The sequence below is a fragment of the Perca fluviatilis genome, chromosome 14 (genome assembly GCF_010015445.1).
Source record: "Perca fluviatilis chromosome 14, GENO_Pfluv_1.0, whole genome shotgun sequence".
Classification (NCBI taxonomy): domain Eukaryota; kingdom Metazoa; phylum Chordata; class Actinopteri; order Perciformes; family Percidae; genus Perca; species Perca fluviatilis.
The window spans coordinates 19,452,148-19,475,779 of NC_053125.1; the positions used below are offsets into that span (position 1 = coordinate 19,452,148).

The following is a 23,632-nucleotide window of genomic DNA, read 5'->3' on the forward strand; positions in this document are numbered from 1 at the left end:
TGTAGCCTCTTGGCCAGGTCATGTTTGTAAATGAGAAGTTGTTCTCAAACAGTTTACCTGGATAAATAAAGGTTAAATAAAATAAATAAAAGGTATAAGAGAGTGATGGTGAAATAGCAGGAGAAAGACTGAAGAAAAGTCTTCAATCTGTAATGTTCAAATCCAGCTGTGCTGATCATTAAACCATGACACCAGACATCCGAGAAGTGATGCATGGAAGAGTTTTGGTTTCAACATCTGTATGCTGAGTTTGTAAAATAAGATTAAAAAAAAATCAGTTTTACCCGATATCTTGTATCTCAAATGAGGGATGGTGGATAAACAGCAATGTTAATTTTACAATGTAGTTTAGGATTAGGCCATGTTGGTTGCATTCAAATTAAATTAAACAAATTATGTTTTAGTTTTCTTTCATTGTAATATTTTTTTTAAAGTGACAGCTGCACTGTGTTCCGCTTCCTGCCTTTTGAAGAATATCTGCCATCAAAACTATCTTTCCTGTTTACAACTTTACTCGCCCTAACCATACATTGCAAAGCATTTTGAGCAGTTTGAAAATGCTTCTTCTTCTGATTTGTTGGATTATTGCAGGTAAGACGAATACAAATTGTATTGCCGTTTTCATATATACGTCCAAAACAGTTAATCTTTTTTTTTTTTTACTATTTTATAAGGTTTCATTAAGAAACAGGCTGTAACACTATAATAATAATGCAGTGAAGTCTTTTCTTAACGCAGTAGGTGTTTCTAATTTACGGCAGAAAAGTTACAAAGCAGCTTTTTGGTGTTTAAATGTATTAATTCAGCCTTTGTGCTCCTCGTTCTCATACAGTATTACAAAAACATTTTGTTTGCTTTCTAAGATAATTTTATTTTTTTTACTGACATTTTATTCCTAAAAGTGCTCACAAGAATACTGTAGGAGCCTTACAGTGTGCCCTACAACATAACCTTTAGCTGCATTACTTACATTACAGTTGGTTGATTATAATTGTTGTTGATTGTTAATAATTTAGGAACTTCATAGTAAAGTTGAAAAATTAGCAGCATCTTTACTACTGCTTTATTACAGGTCAGTTAGCATTTGCCATTAGTTGGAAGAAGACCAAACTGACCTAACATCATGCATGATGCATTTAACTTTTTTAAAGTAATATGCTGTAATGTAAGGCAAGACAGCTTTATTTGTATAGCACATTTCAGCACTAGGCAATTCAAAGGGCCTTACATAAAAAGAGCAGTTAAACACAGTAAAACAATATAAAACAGAAATAGAATTAGACAGGTATAAAATACAAGAATAAAGGTTACAGTGCAGTATAAGAAATAAACAATTATTTAAACACAGGCTGCATCAAAGAGAAAAGTCTTCAGCCTTGATTGAAAAAGAACAGAGAGTTGCAGTGGACCTGCAGTTTTCACGAAGTTTGTTCTAGACATATGGAACCTAAAAAACTAAATGCTGTTTCTGCCTGTTTAGTTCTGACTCTGGGGACAGAAAGTAGACATGTCCCAGATGACCTGATAGGTCTGCGTGGTTCATAGTGTAGCAGCAGATCAGAAATGTATTTTGACCCTAAACCATTCAGCGCTTTATAAACCAACAGAAGTATTTTGAAATCCATTCTTTGAGGGACAGGAAGTCAGAGTAAAGACTTCAGAAGTGCAGTGATGTGATCCACTTATTTGATCTTAGTGAGGACTCGAGCAGCAGCGTTCTGAATCAGCTGCAGCTGTCTGATTGATTTTAGGGAGACCTGTAAAGACACCATTAAAGGCATGGGCAGGTTTTTTCAAATCCTGCTGAGACATGTCCTTTAACCCTTGATATATTCTTAAGGTGATAGTATGCTGACTTTGTATTTGTCTTAATGTGGCTGTTGAAATTCAGGTCTGAGTCCAAGACTACACCAAGATTTCTGTCTTTGTCTGTTATTTTTAACATTGCCAATTGAAGCTGAGCACTGACTTTTAATTGTTTTTCTTTGGCTCCCAAAAAAACTACCTCAGTTTTGTCTTCATTTAATTTAAGAAAGTTGTGGCACATTTTTTTAACCTTTATTTATACTTGAAGGACATTGAGGTTTCTCTCATTTTCAATGACGACGAGTTTACATCAATAATTATACACAAAAAACAGTTGCAATGACAAATAAACATAAGCAAAACTAAAAACAATTGCAATTTTAAGAGCAGCGTTTAACACCAAATGTCTAAAAATGGTAGCAGATGGTAGTATGTTTAACCTCAGAGTTTGTTGCAGAGCGTTCCATGTGCTAGGGGCATCGAAGAAAAAGGCCGTTTTACCAAGATCCGTGCGCGCGCAAGGGACCCTAAGATTGAGCCAATTGTTGGATCTGGTTTGATAGAAACCAAGATTCCAATGTAATAGGGAGGAGATATAGAGAGGAAGTTCACCACTAATGGCTTTAAAAACAAACAAGTGCCAGTGGTAACTGCGCCTCAAGGAAAGAGAGGACCAGCCAACCTTACTATAGAGAACACAGTGGTGTGTATTATAACTATCACCGGTGATAAATCTAAGGGCGGAATGATAAACAGATTCTAATTGTTTCAATGTAGATGTAGCTGCATGCCTATAGATTACATCACCATCATTACATCCAATTGTTGATTCGTTCAATGCAGTGTTTCTATTAGACCATAGTCCCCTGGTGATGTGTTCATGTGAATGTGTGTGTCGTCAGCATAACTATAATCTGTATAATCTGTAATGTATTTTAAGACAATTTCTTTATTTCCTGTCAGGGATTACAGCAGAGGACCCACCAATGAGGCACTACAGTGTGAAAAATGGCTCCTTATGTTTAAAAGTTGGAGGATCGCCACCATTTCAAGATGTCAAGTGGAGTTTTACTGATAAACTAATTGTTTTCAAAGAAAACATCACACCTAAATACAAAGGCAAAGTGGATTATAATTCAAGTCACCACTCCTTGTGTATCAACAAACTCACTGAGACAGACAGTGGCGAATATAAAATTGCATATATTTCATCAGACCCTGATTCTCATTTTGTTGAATCAGTTGAAATCCACAGAGTAATTGTTGAAAGTAAGTTCTAAATGCTACTATGTCTTTAGCCGGTGTATGGGTCTTCTTGGTCTGCAGATTTCTTTATCCAAGATTAATATGGGAGTCCTAATGATGCGTATGGTTCTTTATCTTGCAGTTTTTATCTTAAGATAAGATTTGTTGCCAAATATCTATTCCGAAGCTGTAGGTGGAGCTCTATAGAGAAACCTGCGAGCAAAAAGCGATGACATGTGTATGCTTTTATTCATTGTGACTTCAAAAAAAGTCTACAGTCTAGTTTACCAATGAAAATCACATGAAGATCCAAGTAAAATACACTGTAGGGATTTCACATTGTTGGCCTCCTGTAGCCTTTGTACATCCCTGTTTATTGTCATATTAGTATTTTATACAATATGTGAAAAGTTGTTATTTAAGCTCTTTTAGTTTCCTCTGATCTCAGTTTGGAGGGTTTTGTGGTTTATCTTTTAAATGTCTAATAAAGAGCACGTGGCCCCAACAATAAATTTGGTGACATCAGAGCTAGACAAATACTGAGGTACTTTAAGGGGAAAACCGTGGACAGCAAGTAAATTATTATTATTATGAAAAACACTCCCAATGCAGTTATACATGCATATATAGTGGATGCAAATGTGCAATTCCTGTGTGAAATAAGTGGTGATTCTTACTAGTTACCGATAGAGTGTGCCAACTAATAACCTGTACTAATGCCCTTAATTAATCAGCTTGGGCGGGTTTTGCAGATACTGTTCCCAGACCTGTCATGAGGATGTCAGGACTGCACTCCAACCTGTCTGCTGGATTCTGCAACATCACAGTAAACTGCTCCATCCAGGATGACTGGGCATTGTCTGTCTGTGACGAAGACAGTTGCAGAACATCTCAGAGATCATTATTCAGGAAGGTCAACATCACCATCTTCACTGACAACACATCTATTATCTGCAGTGGCAACAACCACATCAGCACAAGCAATGTGTCTAAAAGCATAGAGACAATGTGTAAGTGTTATGTGATTTATTTATATATTGCTCACTCATTTATAGTTGAACTTTAAATCCAGTAATATTATTTTTTTTCTTTCTTGGTCATTTGTGGGCCACCACCTCATCATTTTAATAATTAAGTTGTTCCGGGTTCTATCTGCTAAAATGTGTTTAAATGTCTTTCCAGGCTTTAGAGAATCTAACCCTGAGCATGAAGAGGCATCAGAACAGCCCACTGTGATTGTAATAGTAATTATTGCGTGTCTATCCCTCTGTGCGTTTGCCGTGTTTGTCGCTAAGGGGATTTTTTCAACAGAATATAATCATCAGGTAAGCTGGATTTACAAAGCAATACTTTAAATTGATCTTTGTGATACCACTTTGAGGATTTTAAATAAGAAGAATTTGACAAGATGGTGTATTCCTTATTTAATAAAATGTTCAGGTGATTACAACTATAACAAGTCTACAACATGTGAAATTGAATTCTACTTTAATGCTAGGTGTCTTGTCATAGACTGTGACTTCTTTTTAAAAAAAGACTGAAAACATATTTTACTGCATTATTTCTAGACGGCGACATCTACTGCTCCGATAATACAAAGCCAGCCAGTGGAGGCACAATCTGTGCCTAGAGTCTCTACCTCTTCTTCCAGTCAAGCTGAGGCCTGTTATGAAAACGTGGATGCCACACAGCCCTGCCAGACCAGCAGCCCAACCATCAGCCCAAGAGATGAGTTGGGGTCCAAGCAAAGTCAGACAGTAGATACTGTCTATAGCTTTTTACAGGTACCAAACGTGACTTCCTCTCTAGGCAAGATTGATGGTAGTAAAGGACACATGGAGGTACAAGAGGCATCAACTTCACAGTATTTCCCCCAGGATGAGGCACAGCAATCTGCGAAAATTGACACAGTGTACAGTGTGTTGCAAAAGCCCAAAAATCTAAAGTCACAGCACCACCAATAGGTCAAACAAGATTTTCAGAAGCCAAAGAGATGACATAATGAGAAAGAAGCCTGTTAGACTCTGTAAAAGCCAGGATGATCATATGGACATTCATGCAGTATTAACTTGAAACTGGAGGACACATCTTTATGGATTATGCATGTAATTATTTTTCTTTCATAAGAGATAGAGGAGCTTATTTTATATTTGTATTTTAAAAAACATGGCCATTATCTGTATTTTCTTAAATAATACAATTTATTCACTTTCTGCTATTTATGTGCTGTGTTTCTTCGCAGGCAGATTAACCAAATCAACTTGAAAAAGAATGGAATTTCTATCATGCTTGCAGTTAGCAACTGAACTAATTTGAACTTCTCCACCCACCACTATATCAACATGTACAGTACCGTATTATCCACTGTTGTCAATTGCAGCAGCAGTAAGCTGCAGACTGTCAGATGAACAATGAGAAGTTTGACACAAATATTTCAAACTCCAACAGGACTTAATGACAATGTTTCACATTAGTAGTATCATTACTAGCTGTTTGCACTGCAAAACCAAGCATTACAGTCTGGTTATGAAAGCAGAACATGTCCTTGTATTTCAAATAGATATTCCAATATGGCATTCATACAAAGCAGTGAACCAGAGCTTAATGGGTCATTAAAATCTAAAATTGGTCACTGTTTCCTTAAAACCTTATTTGAACTTGGTAAAGTGTCTGTAGAGACTATTGATCAGTGTAATATGCTTATTTGAATGGTGGATCTCTAAAGGATTTGAGTTGAATGTACAGTACAGGAGTTCTATATTGTCCATGGGTCAACACATACAGAACAATAAAGGTGGATGAGGAGACATGAATTGCACTCACTACAGAGATCTTAAGTTTGTTTGATTTGTAGATGAGGATGTTTAATTGAGAATGTTTTATTGTTTGACTTGTTAGACCCCAGTCACTGTGCAGAAAAAATAGAAATGTCCATAAATGACCACAAGGTGGTGTCAAACTACCATAATTGATACCTACACAACACAAGTACTCTACGGCTACTGTAGTTTTGTCCAAGAGTGCCATAAAAAGGTGACTCATGAGCCACATTCTCTAAAAGCTTTAGTTCTTCATGTCTAATAACTTTTTAAATTCCTCATATTCATAGGCTTTTTTGACAGATAAAAATATTAGCCCTATCCTGTTTTGCTCAATTGCCGGTGTTCAGTTCCTGGTAGCACTGTGTTCCAACAAATTATATATAATATATATGTAAATAACTGTCCAATGAGCTACAGGCCTCTCTGTACCACCTCTTTAATAAAAACAAATCACCTCATCATTTCCTTATGATGTTTCAGATTGAGAAATATTTACCACCCATTTCCTTATGTCACCATCTGTCATTGTTGTTTTCATAACATTCTGTTATATAAATTGTGCTTTTATTGCTAATCTATTGTGGATCCTTTGCACTTGACTACATTTCTACCACTTAATAATATTAATGTATATATCCTGTACGCAGTAAATGATCTCTACTTTCTGTGTATGAACACATGAGCTCTGGTGTGAATGTGGTGATGACATTTTCTTTTTCTTGTTATCACAGCAACACATCGTTCATGTGTTAAGAGGAACTGGAAAGTGTTTTTCCACCCATGCTGAGAAGCATTGGCATTCGTTGTTTCTTCTCAGGCTCTAGGTGCAAAGTCATCTTTATAGCACAATTGAACAAAACATGCAGCTTTTTTTTTCAAAAAAACTTTTTTACACACACATACAAAGCACGTTCAGCATCTAAGAATGCAAATGACAGACACCAAGAATAAAAAATAAATAAATACATTTAAAAATAAAAATAAAAAAAGTAAATACATAAAATAAAAAAAGAAGTAAAAGCTTCTCATCACATCTTATGTTTGACACAACTTCTTAATCAGCCATTGGTACATCATTTCCCCCACGTTCAAGAAAGAAAAAAAAAGGGTTCCAAACCTCCTCAAACCTCCCATATTTACCTTTCACAATATAAGATACCTTTTCAATAGAGATACTTATTGCCATTTCTTTCAGCCAGTTACCTATACTTGGCGCCTTTATGTTCTTCCAGTGTAAAGCAATAAGACGTTTTGCTTGTAGTAGACACATGTCTAAAACATGCAGCTTTATATATTTCAGTGTTTTGTTCATTGGACCTGCCCCCTGAAATATCATTGGCCCCCCTGGTTCCACCCCCTAGAGTGCTGTCAATCTGACAAATTTGATTTCCATTGGATCAGACTACAGTCACTTTGCTGCCTGTTCTGCCAATTTCCATTTGGTAAATGGATATATACTTTAAACACACATTGTATGGCAACTGTGTACTTTGTTTTTGAGGCCAGTTTAAAAGTAGAAACATATTGAAATCACTGTAGAGCACTTGCTGCTGTAAGAAATACATTTTCTTCTGTCATTCTGTTTTGTTTCCTATTATCTGAAAACTGGGTAAAGCAAGGTTTACTTTCTTGAAGTTTGAGGCAAGTTTATTGTATGTGTATTGCACATTATTTTAGTTTTGTTTTATTGGTCAATGTGTCACATGACCAATTAATATTTCCACATACACAATATTTTGCCTTAAAGTGATGGTTCGGAGTAATTCACCCTAGGGTCCTTTGCACCATGACCTCGAGCCAAACACCCCCCCAGAAGCTTTTTTCACCTGGGTCTAACATTGGGAGAGTTAGCTAGAGTAGCGTTATCAGCTGAATAGCTTAGCGCAGGGGCTAATGGACCCACGTTTATATCTTGTAAGTTACCCCACTAATAATGCCCGAAATGATACCAAATGTCTACAAGTAGTACAAATAGGTTATGCTCTCATAAAATGATGGATTGGAAAGTTTGTAAGTACACTTATTTAGTAGAAGATCACTCTGCCACCTGAGACACTGCCGCCCAGAAGGCAAAACATTTGTAATTCAGAGCTCACATAGACTACAATTCTAAAATAAAAAATTATAATAAAAAAATGCTTACCAAATGTTAAATTAAATGCAATATGGAGAGAGTATTAAGCACACACATACAGTATGTACTGTACAAACTTACACAATATAATCATACATGTGTAAATAAATGTATACACACACACAACACAAACCTCATCACAATACAGGCAGTATATGCACAACATACACTAAATTAACACACAATACAATGTTAGCTATGTATATGGTGATATGATTATATTAAATGGTCTCATATTTAATGGACGTGCAATAATTATTTATTTATACCAATTTCTATCGAACATTTTTTAGGTACCAGGCACAAACTTTTGCACAAGAGTTTAGGCTAATATGTTGTTGCAGTGGACAGGAAGTATAACTGTCAAAGTATGCTGCAGTCAAAACTGCTGTAGCTGCCTGAGCTTTGAGTAAAAGGGAAGTATGATTAGACAGGATTTACTGAATATGAAATGTAACTTCTCTCTTTTGTGAGGATGGGGCACACAGTGCTCTGTGTGCTGGGGTTATTCTGTGAGTACATCAGTGACTTCACTGTTTGGTGACTTTCAGAGGCAGACTTAATCAGTATGTTAGTTTTGTAGATATGATCCTGTTGCTGATGTGACTTGGTTCAGACTGGAGGACTGTTGAATACAGTACTGGACTAGTTACTTTCACAGTCATTTGCACAATGCGAGTACAGTATTTGTTTCCCACCTCTTTATCAACTTACAGAATACCATCAATGCCTGATACTGTTGATTGATGAAGTAATAGTTGCCTTGAAACTGTTGAAAGCAGGATTGTAAATGCTTTTGTTTATTGTCTAATTAAGTTGTATTCTTTATTTTTAGTGCTGAATACACTCCTCTCTGGACAGGATGATGATGACTATTGTATGTTTAAAAAAATGACAATATCAATATTTATCTCCTAATTATCACACACTTGAAGCACTCTTTTTCACATCCTTGGTTATGTTTTGCCATGTCTGTATCATTTTACTCTATGTACACCGGGGTGTAAATACATTAGCCACATTGGCTATGTCAGTCTGGGTTTAAATAGCATTGTTTTGGTTACGGACACCTGGGTGCCTGTCTCTGTTTAAAGATATTATTATGTAACCATGATATCATCACTACTAAATCACTCGTATGTTGTCAGATGAAGTATATGTTTATTTGATTTAGCTTATCACTAAACCAATGCTCTACCTCTGTTACATAGCTATTGATCCAATCCTGGAAAGTCCTGCATTCACTTTGTTTGAAGGAGACTCTGTGACTCTGCGCTGTAGGAATCATACTTCAAGTAATGAGAAGAAGCTACCTTTTTAAAAGACGGATCAGCCGTTAAAATGGACACAAACCATCATTCACTCCGAAGAGCAGAACTGATCATTTATTCAGTGTCTGTGTCAGATAGGGGAAATTACACGTGTAGCTTTGAAGAGGGGGCAGAATCTGAACCAAGAGAACTGAGAGTGGAAGGTAAGTCTGTCACACTGGGATGAAAATTGTTCAAATTCACTACCCTTTCGTTATGTTCGTGGCTGAAAACAGCCACTACTTTTAAACTGTTGTAAAAATGTATCAGATAAATATTTTTTCAATTTTGTTTTGCATATATCTATTAATCAACTTCAGTCCTGATTAAAACTACTAAATTTTCCCCCCAAAAATCTGGATTTTAACTCTTTAATTGCCAATTTCATAAATGATGTCACAGATTTGGGGGAAAAAAAACACAAAATTACTGATTTTCCATATAAAATGTGATTGTGGACTGGATTTATTTTTACCTTTTATCACAGTCTTGGACATGTCAAAGATGAGAAACAACATTGGTTTTGATGCATTGTTAGTTTTTGTGCAGGATCAGATTTTAACTTTTTCTCCCTAATTTACTGTTCGTGGCTGTTTTTGCCCCATTGACTGCCATTATAACCACATTTTTTGAATGCAAAGCCATGACACCATATAATCATGCATTTTTGATTTTTGGTGGTTTTCCCTGTTGGGAAGAGGTAAAATGTGTAATTTTTACTGTTGATTACCAGGTGGCACCATTAACCATTTAGATAGGCCTGTGCAAAAAAAAAAGCTTAGATTCTGGATTGTACATATATGGAGTTATATGGAGTATAATAGCATATTAAAGTGTGTGTGAGTGTGTGTCTGTGTGTGTGAGAGAGAGTGTGGGAACTCACCTTGATGTGACCTGAGAAAATCAAAACATGCACCTCAGCTCTCAGTACTACATTGAGTAAACTAATACAAGTAAGTGTATTTATGCATCTGCTGCCTTTTGATGGTGAGAAATGCAGACTAAACAAAAACAAAGCGAGTGGATTTCAACACTTGCATGCAAGCCTGCTGGTCATTTGATGGTGAAAAGAGCAGCAAGCAACATGAGAAAGGGCTTGACTCGCAGTGAAGTTTTAGATGTGACTATGCAGCCTGATTCCTCCAGCGAGGATGTATCATCAGGGATCTGATTGGGGCAAGCTTATCCTCTCTATGGCGAGCTGGTCTCTGCAGCTTGTCATCAAAACGCAGAGCTCTGCTGATTTCATGGAATCTTGAGAGGGACATGGTGGCTCGAAAAATCACACGACCACTGCGATCATCCCACAGGCAACGTGTGGACTACCGTCTGGACCTGTAGACGCCGGCCAAAATCAGTAGCCCCATGTAGGCACGGAGATCTGTGGAGTCCATCCCGGTCCAGTTTCTCATTGTGCGGCGCCCATGGAGGTTGGTCATGCTGACACTGAGGTCAATCATCTCCTCTGTAAAAAACAGATTGAACACAGAATCAATGTTCTGGACCCTTGCAATGGCATAGTGCGTCGGCCCTGGAGTCACGACTCTGGCTGGCTGAAGAAAGGGAGTTGTCTCCGCGTTGGTAGAAAACCACACTTCGCCGTTTCTTCCAATCCACCCAGATCCAGGATCCTCTGAATCCTCCTCGCCTTCAGTGGAAGCTAGAGAGGATGATGAGGGTGGCACATCCAAATCAGGATCGGACTCACTTGAGTCTGTGGTTTCAGAGGGAGACAACGATACATCAGGATCTGACTCTCCTGAGTCTGTGGTGTCAGAGGGAGACGACGATACATCCTCCAGCTCGCTGGAGGAATCAGGCTGCATAGTCACATCTAAAACTTCACTGCGAGTCAAGCCCTTTCTCATGTTGCTTGCTGCTCTTTTCACCATCAAATGACCAGCAGGCTTGCATGCAAGTGTTGAAATCCACTCGCTTTGTTTTTGTTTTGTCTGCATTTCTCACCATCAAAAGGCAGCAGATGATAAATACACTTACTTGTTTCAATGTAGTACTGAGAGCTGAGGTGCATGTTTTGATTTTCTCAGGTCACATCAAGGTGAGTTCCCACACACTCTCTCACACACACAGACACACACACACTCACACACACTTTAATATGCTATTATACTCCATATAACTCCATGTACAATCCAGAATCTAAGCTTTTTTTTTTGCACAGGCCTATCTAAATGGTTAATCAACCTGGTAATCAACAGTAAAAATTACACATTTTACCTCTTCCCAACAGGGAAAACCACCAACAATCAAAAATGCATGATTATATGGTGTCATGGCTTTGCAATCAAAAAATGTGGTTATAATGGCAGTCAATGGGGCAAAAACAGCCACGAACAGTAAATTACCATTTTTACCTTTTATCACAGTCTTGGACATGTCAAAGATGAGAAACAACATTGGTTTTGATGCATTGTTAGTTTTTGTGCAGGATCAGATTTTTACTTTTTCTCCCTAATTTACTGTTACAGTCCAAGACTGTGATAAAAGGTAAAAAAAAATCCAGTCCACAATCACAATTTATATTGAAAATCAGTCATTTTGTGTGTTTTTTTCCCAAATCTGTGACATCATTTATGAAATTGGCAATTAAAGAGTAAAAATCCAGATTTTTTTAGAAAATTTAGTAGTTTTGATCAGGACTGAGGTTGATTAATAGATGTATGCAAAAATATTTGAAAAAGATATTTATCTGATACATTTTTACAGCAGATTAAAGTAGTGGCTGTTTTCAGCCACGAACATAACGAAAGGGTAGTGAATTTGCCCACAGTGTACTGTTGGGTTTTGGAAAATTTTCAAACCATTTTCCTAAAATATGTGTTATGTGTTATGTTATGTGTCATTCCATTTGCTGTAACACGGAAAAAGTTATGGCCAAATTTAGACTCAAAATTACCCCTTAGTGGCTGAAAACATCCCCAACAGCACATAAGGGCTAAAATTCTACATCAAGAATATAAAAAAAGAAGTCATAACTTATCTAAACTCAAATGTCCACTTACAGTACTTTGTTTCTGGGCTTTTAAATCCATTTTACTGTCTTCATTCAGCAAATATTTTTTTGTGTCACAGTAAATTCTACATGAACTATTCATTCTTCTAAAAAGAAAATACTGAGCAAGTACTGAACAACAAGTGAATCCTTTCTCTACCTTCACCTAACCAATCACCACAGATTTAGTAACAAGAGTTCAGGTGGCTGAGAGAAATACTGACACTACTGCAAATGCTGCAAATACATGAAACACATTCACTGATTTGCAAATACAGAAAACACAAGCAAACAGAGAAAGGCTGCAAGTTGTACACAACACTATGCAGGTCTGCAGGGAGAGATTGAAGGCTGATGAATGACTTGACTACTTGTAATTTAACTGGAAAACAAGCTAATTTTAGATTTCACATTGTGATTGCATGATTTCATTACTGGAGATATTGGGTACACCTAGCATCAGCCTTTCCCATTTACTGACTACTTGTGTGTCTCCTAGAAAATACTTTTTGGACCTAATTTTGTTGTGTACAACTTTTCTCAATTTTCTCGTGATTTCTGAATTTGCAGCCATGAGCGTGTCGTCAAACTGTTGAAAATGTTTCTTAACTTGCTGATGTCCTGTCTATGTTAATGTGTTTTCTTAAGCTGCAGTGAGTTAAGCTCTCTCTGGCACCACTCTGGAGGGGGAAGGGGTGGGGCTGCAGACATGTAGAAAGTGTCTGGGGTTTGGTTATGTGTATAAAAGTGCAAACAAAAGAAGTAACACACCATGTGAAACAGAAGTGTCCATAAGTTTATGTTAAAATATAAATACATTTTTGGTGGCATGTCCATTGTAGTAATTTTCTCATTTTACTGTTTTTCTAAACTAAACAGAACGTAGACGTAATGTCAACCTGAGAGCAGAAGAGACAATCATTCCAGTGGGAGGCCGTGTGACCCTGACCTGCTCTGTGGAGGATCCTGCTGGCATGGAATATGAATATGAATTCAGACGTACTTCAGACACTCCTGAAAAACCTTCTGCTTGGACTGAAAAGGATAAAAATAAAGTCGACATATCACATGGAGGCAAATACATCTGCAGAGGATGGAGCAGGGAACGAGATTTCTTCACACCTACAAGTGATGAAGTCACCATTCAGGAAACTGGTGAGTTTAGTGATCTGCTCCTAAATAAAACCATTCATACATTCTTTATGTTCTTAAACAGTGCATTAGATCAGGAGGAAAGCAATTGCTATGAGAAAAAGAAGAACCCTAATGAATAAATGATGTGGGCCCACTGCCTTACTTCTCTAAAAAAAGTTTAAAGAAGGTATTATATCCATTGTCATGGCAACAATGAGCTATTTGTTTGATCTTTAATTTGCGTACAGACACAATAGAGGAATTTAGGATGCCTCCTTTAGTCTGTTGAGTTTTATTTATAAATATCTGGAATCAGGTAAAACACATGACAGCTGAACAGTATTTGTGCAATTTCCCCCTTGACATTAAACATTATTCTGCTAAATGTTTTACAGTAGTTAAAAGTGAGTCAATGATGCCAAATCAACATCTTTCCTCTATCAGTTCATTTTTATCTGGTACAAATCCTCTTTTTTTAAGGTGTCCATAAAGACAAGATCATAGTTATGAACATATAGTTAAGTTAGCTGTTAATGCACAATCAGTGGAAAGATTGTTGAAATGTCTCTAGACTTACAGGGTTATTGATGACAACTTGTTCTGGAAGGGAACATAAATGTTATTTATGCCAAAATGCATCCTGTTTTTAAAGTTTATTGAGATTTCAAATTGAATAAACTTTAAATCGTAAAATAAAAAAAAACATTAAATAAAATGGTGACTTGTTCATAAACCTTTTAGTGAAACCATTTTTTTTTACTTACAGAAACCACCTTACATTGTACATAAACTAGACACAGACTTACTACTGGGGATTATCAAAATTGCTGCAGCCAAACTGTCTAGTCCCTGTACTACATGTATCTTGTGGAAGGTTACTAGTATTGCAGTACTTTAGGAGACTGTTGTGAGTCTCTGTAAGCTCTTTAATGCCCTGAGTAGCTGCTAGTATTAACACTGCTTGGCACTTTACTGGGCTTTGAGTAGTTTATTTGAAACAATTTGTAGGATTACTGTATAATTGTTTTGCTGCAGAATAGAACAACATGCATTCACATAAGTATCATAAAGATTGTAGTGGATTTTTTTTGTTTCTGTTTAGTTGTTAATCCTGTTTTATCCTAACTGTATTTTTAATGTGAACAGTTCCCAACAAAGCTGTTGTGACCTTTCAACCCGACTGGCCTCAGATATTCAGCGGTGAGAAGATCACTCTCAGATGTGAGATCCAGGGAGGTGGAGACACTGACTGGACTTATGAATGGAGAACAACCAGCTCACACATAGTTCCTACAGGAAAAGAGTATATTAGCAGTGCTGAGTACCCCAGTGGTGAATACCGTTGTATGGGTAGAAGTGACTATTTCTTAACTAAGTGGAGTGAAGCCATCACAGTATCAGGTAAGTCTTTCAGCCATGTGGACAATGTTTTTAATGTTTTCATTTAGGAAACATTTCTCTCTCCAACAATAATGAAGTCTCTTACAGGGAGCTCTGCAACACATTGTGGTTGTTTTTTTACTGTGAGAACAGAATAACTTTAGAGGACCCCCCCCCCCCATACAGTACAGTGTTCTGTTGATTTATAATGTTTTACAGAGAGGAACTGAACTACACAGTTGTCTTGTTTGGAGAGACAAAATACAGCGTGCATGTTGCAAATTTGGTGAATTATGCTTCTAGTTATTTAGAGTAGAGATACAGAGAAGATCCACTGGAAAATAGAGAGGGGTAAGACATGCAACAGAGTTCCTTTGTCGGATTTAAATTTGTATGTATGCAGTGTGTATAAATAACTTAAATGTTTACAATATCAAGCAAGTTTATGTCTCAAAATCTAGGTATGCCTCTGGGGGCTTTACTATTTATATTGAGCTAAATCACAGTGACCACAATTACCTTTTCACCTCTCGGTTCTGAAACAGCTCACAGACCAAAGGCCCAACTGAGAGATGAGAAGAGAGACATTCCAGTAGGGGGCAGTGTGACCCTGACCTGCTCTGTGAACACAGCACCATCATCTGGATGGAAATACTTCTGGTACAGAGGAGAGAAAAACTCTCTGTACACACAAGGTGGTGTTCTCTACTCAAATGCACCAATCAGTGTCTCAGTAGGAGGAGTCTACTGGTGCAGAGGAGGAAGAGGAGAGCCTGTCTACTACACAGAGTACAGTGATTCAATCACTGTCAACAAAAAACGTGAGTTTTCAACTGAATTAAAAAATATAAAAATTAACAAACATGAAAATAAAAAATGTTGTATTCATAATTATTTATTGATTAAAGTAAATTATGTTTTGGTGTAGATTTAATGTTTCATTTTTTTTTATCCTTACTGGAACAGTTGCAAACAAGGCTGTTGTCACTCTGCAACCAAACTGGTCTGAAATATACGAAGGAGAGAAGATCACTCTCAGATGTGAGATCACAGATGAAGGAGACTCTGAGTGGGAGTATGAATGGACAACAACCAGCTCAATAAAACCTTCAAATCAAAATGAACACCATATTAGATCTGCTTATACATCCCACAGTGGGACCTACAGCTGTAAGGGCAGAATGAAAAGTGCACAGCAGTCTTCAACAGAGTGGAGTGATCCCATTACATTGACAGTATCAAACAGTAAGTGACATCACATTTATTTAAAAGTGAATAGTAAATAATTCATGTTCAGGTTGTTTTGGTTCAAATGTTTTTAGTAAATATTCAAGTTTGTATTTACAGATTTCAAAAGGATGCTTTTGATCCACTATCATAACCCAAATGTTTTCCAACACCTTTTGCTTCAACAGTTATGTATCTCTCTTCAGTAGATTATTACAGCTGTTGAAATATAGTAATTAACAGAAATGTACAGGAATGATGAAAGAAAATCAAATAGCTAACAGGGTGTAATGATGGTGCAGTTTAACACTGCTCCAGCACAGGAAGAAAGTTCTGGGTGTGAGTTAACTTTCAGGATAGGTTAATTGTTAGTTAGGTTAATTAAGATCAGTCACTTAATTGGCTGGTCTACATTGCCTGTTGGTGTGAATAGTAGTCTGTGTTATGTGTTAACCCTGTGATAGACTGGCTCCCTGTCCAGGGTCTACCCTTGCTCTCCCCCAATATGAGCTAGGATCAGCTTCAGCTCCCTGGGACCCTGCAAAGGATGAGTGGGTACAGATGATAGATACATAGATACTATGCTATTAGTTTTACAGTTGTCTTCCAAAAAATTAAAAACCACACAAACTGTTGAAATTTTTGTGCAAAAACAGATCAAGAGGAGCGACCAATAAATACGGAGCACTCGAAATGTACTTCTTTACTGATTAAAATTAAGGAGTTAATTAATATTTTCTTTGACCTTGCTATAGTTAGTATTTCAACTCCCAGATGGAGTGAAATTCATTATTTATTCTTAATAATTTATTTATTTTCATCAAGGTATTTTGATTGGGTTTATTCACAGGAAAAGTAAAGAACTTGTTTTGTCTTTGTTCTAAACTGAACGGCACATAATCCAAGGGCTAAAAAGGGACAATAATAACTATTTTTATTTCTTTGTTTCAATTTATAACAGCATACAAACCCTGGGCCATACTGAGTGCTGTTAACAGAGACATTCCAGTATGGGGCAGTGTGACCCTGATCTGCTCTGTGAACAAAGCATCATCATCATCATCATCATCATCTTCGTCTGGTTGGAAATACTTCTGGTATAGAGACAAGAAAACCTCTGAAGCCCTGACCTCACAAAGTGTTCTTTACTCAAATGGACCAATCCATGTCTCAGTAAGAGGAGTCTACTGGTGCAGAGGAGGAAGAGGAGAGCCTGTCTACTACACAGAGTACAGTGATCCAGTTATTGTCAACAAAAAGAGTGAGTTTGGAATTTGTCTTCAGAATTAAAAAAATATTTTGTATTCGTAATTATTAATTGATGAAAAGGTTAATGACTTTATGTTTGATGTAGGTTCAATGTTTTGTCATTATTTTATCCTTACTGGAAATTCTTGAACATCAACAGTTGCAGGCAGGGCTGTTGTGACTCTGCAACCCAACTGGTCTGAAATATACAGAGGAGAGAAGATCACTCTCAGATGTGAGATCCAGGGAGGTGGAGACACTGCATGGACATATGGATGGACAACACCCAACTCAAAAAGATTTCCAACAGACAATGCATACATTATTATCAGAGCTACTGAGTCCCACAGTGGAAAATACCGTTGTATGGGTAGAAGAGACACCTATACCTCAACAGAGTGGAGTGAAGCCATCACATTGAAAGTCTTGTGTAAGTTGGACCATCTTTCATACATGTTAACAATGTTTTCCAACACGTCAACAATTATGTATCTCTCTTCAGGACACGCAGTAAGAAATTCTAATTGGTGTGAATAGTAGTCTGTGTTATGTGTTAACCCTGTGATAGACTGGCTCCCTGTCCAGGGTCTACCCTTGCTCTCCCCCAATATGAGCTAGGATCAGCTTCAGCTCCCTGGGACCCTGACAAAGGAGAAGTGGGTACAGATGATAGATACATAGATACTATGCTATTAGTTTTACAGTTGTCTTCCAAAAAAATGAAGAAAAAAAAACAGTTTAATTGTTCAAATGGCTCCTTATCACAACTTTTTGTGTGTGCAAAAACAGTTTAAGAGGAGCAACCAATAAATGCACAGTAGCACTCGAAATGTACTTGTTTACTGATTAAAATAAAAAAATTAAGGAATTAACTAATATTTTCTTTGGCCTTGCTTGGATTGGGTTTATTTACAGGAAAAGTAAATAACTTATTTTGTCTTTGTTCTAAACTGAATGGCACATAATCCAAGGGCTAAAAAGGGACAATAATAACTATTTTTATTTCTTTGTTCTAACTTCTAACAGCATACAAACCCCGGGCCGAACTGACTGCTGACAACAGAGACATTCCAGTAGGGGGCAGTGTGACCCTGACCTGCTCTGTGATCACAGCATCATCATCATCATCATCATCATCATCATCTGGTTGGAAATATTTCTGGTACAGAGGAGAGAAAACCTCTGAACCCCTGACCTCACAAGATGTTGTCTTCCCCCCAAGTAGACAAATCAGTGTCTCAGTAGGAGGAGTCTACTGGTGCAGAGGAGGAAGAGGAGAGCCTGTCTACTACACAGAGTACAGTTATTTGACTGTCAACCAAAAACGTGAGTTTGGCATTGTACCTGCAGTCTTTTTAACTAAATAAAAAACAACTATTTTGTATTCATAATTATTGATTGATTACAATGAATAATGTTTTGATGTAGATTTAATGTTTTATCATTTTTTTTATCCTTAATTGAAATTCTTGACCACGAACAGTTGCAAACAAGGCTGTTGTGACTCTTCAACCAAACTGGTCTGAAATATACGAAGGAGAGAAGATCACTCTCAGATGTGAGATCACAGATGAAGGAGACTCTGGGTGGGAGTATGAATGGACAACAACCAGCTCAATAAAACCTTCAAATCAAAATGAACACCATATTAGATCTGCTTATACATCCCACAGTGGGACCTACAGCTGTAAGGGCAGAATGAAAAGTGTACAGCAGTCTTCAAAAGAGTGGAGTGATCCCATTACATTGACAGTATCAAACAGTAAGTGACATCACATTTATTTAAAAGTGAATATTAAATAATTCATGTTCAGGTTGTTTTGGTTCACATGTTTTTAGTAAATATTCAAGTTTGTATTTACTGCTTTCAAAGGATGCTTTTGATCCACTGTCATAACATGTTTTCATTCTGTGAAATCTCTTTCTAACAGATAATCCTCAGCCTGTCCTCTCTGTGTCTCCATCATGGCTGAGTCCTGGAGCCTCAGTAACTCTTAACTGCAGTGTTAAAGATCCATCTGCAGGATGGAGGTTCTACTGGTATAAGGCTGTTCCCAGACTGTCAGACATCTCCTACAGCTATGATCTGCTACCTGGCAGCACCAATGGGACTGAACAGGATTCCTACATCGTTGATGGACAGACACACACAGCAGGATATGTGTGCAGAGCTGCAAGAGGAGATCCAGTGTTTTACACTTATTACAGTGAACCGAAGTTTGTCTGGTCTGGAGGTAGGTTAGTTTCTGTCCGTTCTTCTCACCTTGGTTCATACATGTTTCTACACTATCTTGAAAAATAATGTTATATGTTATAAAATAATTAGTTGTGTATATCCATGCTCCCCCAATTGAAGACATTAATTAACTGCGGTGACCTTATGAGCCAAACTTTCTGCTTTCTACCTTACTGGGTGAGTTTGGAAAACTTCTTCTGTCTTTAACCTTTTCCTTTTTCAATTCACCTGATAGCATTAAAACATCAGTCAGAGAGTTATAAGTCACCAGAGAATGATAAGATGTTTGCTGAAACTCTGAAATTCTCTTTGCAATGATTACATTTACTTCAGCTAGTTTAACTCATTTTACTGGTGATACGTATAGTTTTTACCTCACACAACAGTCAGGACATCAATAATTAGAAGAGACCTGGTCAGCGGTCAGGTAGGTGTACAGACAGACACAACATTTCTAAAAAAACAAACAAATTCAGGCAAAGGAAACCACTGAGAGAGACAATGCTGCATATATGAAGATGAAATACTCCCTCCCTGTATCTTTGTAGAGTAAAAAACGACCTACCTTTACCTCCATCTTTGAGACAACAGCTCCTGTATTCACTTGGTTATCTACAGTATCATTCACTCAAATGGTAAAACATTTTTAAGATAGATATCATGGTTTTACTAAAACACTGCACCTTGTTGCAATGTTAGCATTAATCCTCTGCAAAAACAATTAGAGCAAATTAATATTTTTATTGTGGCATTTTTAATCTTAAAATCACTTTGCCTGTTTTGTTTTCCAGAGTTTGATTTGTCAGCATCTCTCACAGTGAGTCCTGACAGAGTGCAACACTTCACCTCTGAGTCTGTGTCACTGAGCTGTGAGGGGAACTCTACTGAGTGGAGAGTGAAGAGTCTTCCTGAGAACAGCTACTGGCCATACTGCTCCAGCTGGGGGACAATGACCAGATCTACATGCACCATACAGCGTTACAGACTCAGTGCTGCGGTGTTCTGGTGCGAGTCTGGATCAGGAGAGTTCAGCAACGCAGTCAACATCACTATACAGAGTATGGGTTCATTACATTTTCTTTGTTCTTTTATAAATAATATAAAAGAAAATGCCATATATAATCAAATTGCCATTATGTGTTTCAACATACAGTATATTTTTACAATTATGTTGTATGCATCATAGAAGAGTACAGTACACTGACATTTAGTGTGGCCCATTACTCTGCTACATGGTATCTTAAGTAACTATAGCTGACTAATATTAACCAAAATATTTTTTTCTATGGTTTGTAGATTTGACTAAGTATGTATGGTTTAGCCTATTTTAATATAATTCAGTGTTAGTCTTGACCATTAGTAAGTACCATCAACATTTAGCAGCACCTTTGGAAACAAAACAAGTTACACCAACACATTTGACAGAAAGAAAATATCACAAATATGAAGTATTTTGTTATGTTTTGTTTTTCTTTAACCATCCACTCAAAAAGCTCAATATTAATGTCATTATATTGTTGTTACACAATACTACAATATTATGCAACCAGTTAGGGAATTAGATGCTCTGCACAACAGTAACATTCAATCCACCAAATATAATTATTTTCTAAATGAACTGTTTAGTATGAAACTCATTCCAAATAAAGCGCAGTCACATATCTCCCTTGTTTAGGCTGAAAAACATTCCATCACCTTATGATGATGATGATGATGATGATGATGATGATGATGATGATGATGATGATGATGACGATGACTACTGAATGTAATAGACTATGCAGTATATTTGTGTAGGTTTATGGGTGATCTGTACTTTACTTAGTTTATATGCCAAGGATCCCCATAATAGTACTGTGTAGACACCTGTTGTTAATTTGGTAAAAGGTTAAAGTGATGGTTTGGAGTAATTTCATAATTTTTATAATGTTGGTCGAGTTAGCATTATCAGCTTGTTAGCTTAGTGAAGGCGCTAATGGATCCACGTTTGTATCTCGTAAATTACCCCACTAATAATGCCCGGAATAATACCAAACTTCTATAGTAGTACAAATAGTTTTTGTACTCATAAAAGGAGAGATTAGAAAGTTTGTAACTACACCAGAAGTATATTTAAATAAAACATTCCGGATGGATACTCCTCTTGGCTGCTACTGCGCTATCATGCGAGATCCCACAAGATCACGGCCAGAGCACAACATCTATTGCCGGAAGAGACTTCTGGTAAAGAAGAATCAAGAAATGAGTGAACAGCAGAAGTAGCTACTGCAGCGTGAGGCGATAGGACAAGATGCCACACAGTTGTATATATCCCGGCTGCAGTTTAAAAGCAATAGATGTTGTGCTCCTAGTTGTGCTACTATTAGACACATAAATTGTATGTACACGAGATAAAACATCACATTTTATAATCACTCTGTAAAATATACAAGCATTACAAAAAGAAAACCAAAGTGTGATCCATTCTCATCATTCTACATCCACTCATCCTGAAGTTGTGCAGCAGCTGATCTCTGACTGAAAACTCATATTCTTTGTGACTGTTTTACAGATGAAGATATTATCCTGGTGAGCCCCGTCCGTCCTGTGACTGAGGGAGATTTTGTTACTCTTAGCTGCGAATTGAGACGACAAATTAGTTCCTCGAAAGTTTTTTTCTATCGAAATGGTGAAGTCATTCAAAATGCCACCAGAAGGGAGCTAAATATCTCTGCAGTGTCGAAGTCAGATGAAGGCCTCTACAAGTGTCAACACTCAGGAACAGAGTCCACACAGAGCTGGATGTCAGTTAAAGATGAGGAAGAAAACAAATGCTTCTTTTCTTTCATGTAAACCATGTTTCTGTCTAAGAAATCATTTTCATGTGTGTACATTCATGTTTATACCTCTGCATTTGTACATGTATGTCATGTTTTTAAGAAAACTCCTGCTATATAAGTCTATTAACAATTATTATTTATTATAGCACTGTCCAGGCCTGAAAGCTCTTCATTTCCTGTGCTGATGATTATTGGACTGGTTTGTGGAATCATACTTGTTATTCTTCTGCTTCTTTTGTGTCGCTTCAGATTGTCCAAAGGTGAGACCTTTTTCTTCTATTAGATGTTTTAAGCTTTAATTATTCAAATTCACAGATGTATTCTGATCTCATGACATTGAATGGCTGTATAACAACTTACAATACAAAACCATGTAACGACAAATGTCTTTTTCACAGATTCATGCTTTAACAGGTTGGTACAACACCCTCTTATTTTAAACATGGCAGCAAATACATTCCATGTTCCTTTTTTAAACGTATTTGCTACATGTTGTAGGCCGATCCAGACCCAGAGCACCAATCGGGGCTCCACCACTAGTGACATGGTCAACCAGAATGAGGAACAGCGTGATGAATATTCCACTCTTCTCCATGGTGAGCACACATTTTGACTCCTTTTAAAGATACATTTAAATAATCAAAGGATGTTTAATGAGTACCATGTGATTCAAATGGTTAACTTGACTTTGACTTGATTTTCACGGCTCTGTAGGTGATGCATGTCTCTATGAAACAATCAAATGCTCTGAAAACAATACAAATGGTACAGTATATGCAATTTTACTATGCAAAAATGCCCTATCAAAAAACAACAACAGTGGCAGAGTTGGCTGCTAGTGCAGCAACTGATTTTCACTTCAAACATTTCTTTAAAATAAGTCAGGATGTCCCGCTGCCACAAGTCTTCAAACTTCATATTGTTCTATTCTTGTTTTCTGTGACAAACATGCAACAACTGCATGATTTAAGGGGACTGATTAAGAGTGATTTATATAAAATCCTGTAACTAAAGAATATGTATATTTCAGGTGCAGCTGAATACCAGGATGTCACATGTTCTTTGATTGAACTTAAAAGCCTTGGAATGAACGGTGAGTACTTCAAATACATGCAACAAATACATATTAACAGTTCAGAGATGTTGTGGCCTGAAAAAGCTTCAAAAAAAGTATTGATTTATTCAAGTCCTTTTTATCTGATGATAACGACAAATGTCTTTTTCACAGATTCATGCTTTAACAGGTTGGTACAACACC

The 23,632-nt window shown here is 37.0% G+C and overlaps 2 protein-coding genes across 4 annotated transcripts; both read left to right on the forward strand.

The window, feature by feature from the left end:
• Positions 1-465: 465 nt before the first annotated feature.
• Positions 466-6,338, forward strand: LOC120572222. Of its 3 annotated transcripts, none has more exons than XM_039821428.1 (6): positions 466-591; positions 2,770-3,075; positions 3,804-4,061; positions 4,234-4,376; positions 4,620-4,835; positions 5,294-6,338. In XM_039821428.1, the coding sequence occupies exons 1-6, from the start codon at positions 558-560 to the stop codon at positions 5,300-5,302; spliced, it is 966 nt and encodes a 321-aa protein (XP_039677362.1). In that variant the 5' UTR covers positions 466-557; the 3' UTR covers positions 5,303-6,338. The 3 variants fall into 3 exon arrangements, 2 of the variants coding, with proteins under 2 accessions (XP_039677362.1, XP_039677361.1); XR_005641403.1 differs by having other exon boundaries at positions 468-591; positions 4,620-5,156; XM_039821427.1 differs by having other exon boundaries at positions 468-591; positions 4,620-6,338.
• Positions 6,339-13,213: 6,875 nt separating this feature from the next.
• Positions 13,214-22,476, forward strand: LOC120572521 (Fc receptor-like protein 5). The gene is made up of 11 exons (XM_039821857.1): positions 13,214-13,485; positions 14,611-14,865; positions 15,390-15,665; positions 15,811-16,089; positions 17,033-17,332; positions 17,480-17,749; positions 18,346-18,645; positions 18,803-19,081; positions 19,251-19,553; positions 20,347-20,613; positions 22,107-22,476. The coding sequence occupies exons 1-11, from the start codon at positions 13,305-13,307 to the stop codon at positions 22,385-22,387; spliced, it is 2,991 nt and encodes a 996-aa protein (XP_039677791.1). The 5' UTR covers positions 13,214-13,304; the 3' UTR covers positions 22,388-22,476.
• Positions 22,477-23,632: the final 1,156 nt, after the last annotated feature.

Excerpts from the sequence above, each read along its gene's own strand:
- LOC120572222 (XM_039821427.1), top strand. The coding sequence starts at position 558 with ATGCTTCTTCTTCTGATTTGTTGGATTATTGCAG. Across the intron at positions 3,076-3,803 it reads CCACAGAGTAATTGTTGAAA|ATACTGTTCCCAGACCTGTC; the intron begins GTAAGTTCTAAA and ends CGGGTTTTGCAG. Across the intron at positions 4,377-4,619 it reads CAACAGAATATAATCATCAG|ACGGCGACATCTACTGCTCC; the intron begins GTAAGCTGGATT and ends CATTATTTCTAG.
- LOC120572521 (XM_039821857.1), top strand. The coding sequence starts at position 13,305 with ATGGAATATGAATATGAATTCAGACGTACTTCAGACACTCCTGAAAAA. Across the intron at positions 14,866-15,389 it reads TGAAGCCATCACAGTATCAG|CTCACAGACCAAAGGCCCAA; the intron begins GTAAGTCTTTCA and ends GTTCTGAAACAG. Across the intron at positions 15,666-15,810 it reads AATCACTGTCAACAAAAAAC|TTGCAAACAAGGCTGTTGTC; the intron begins GTGAGTTTTCAA and ends TTACTGGAACAG.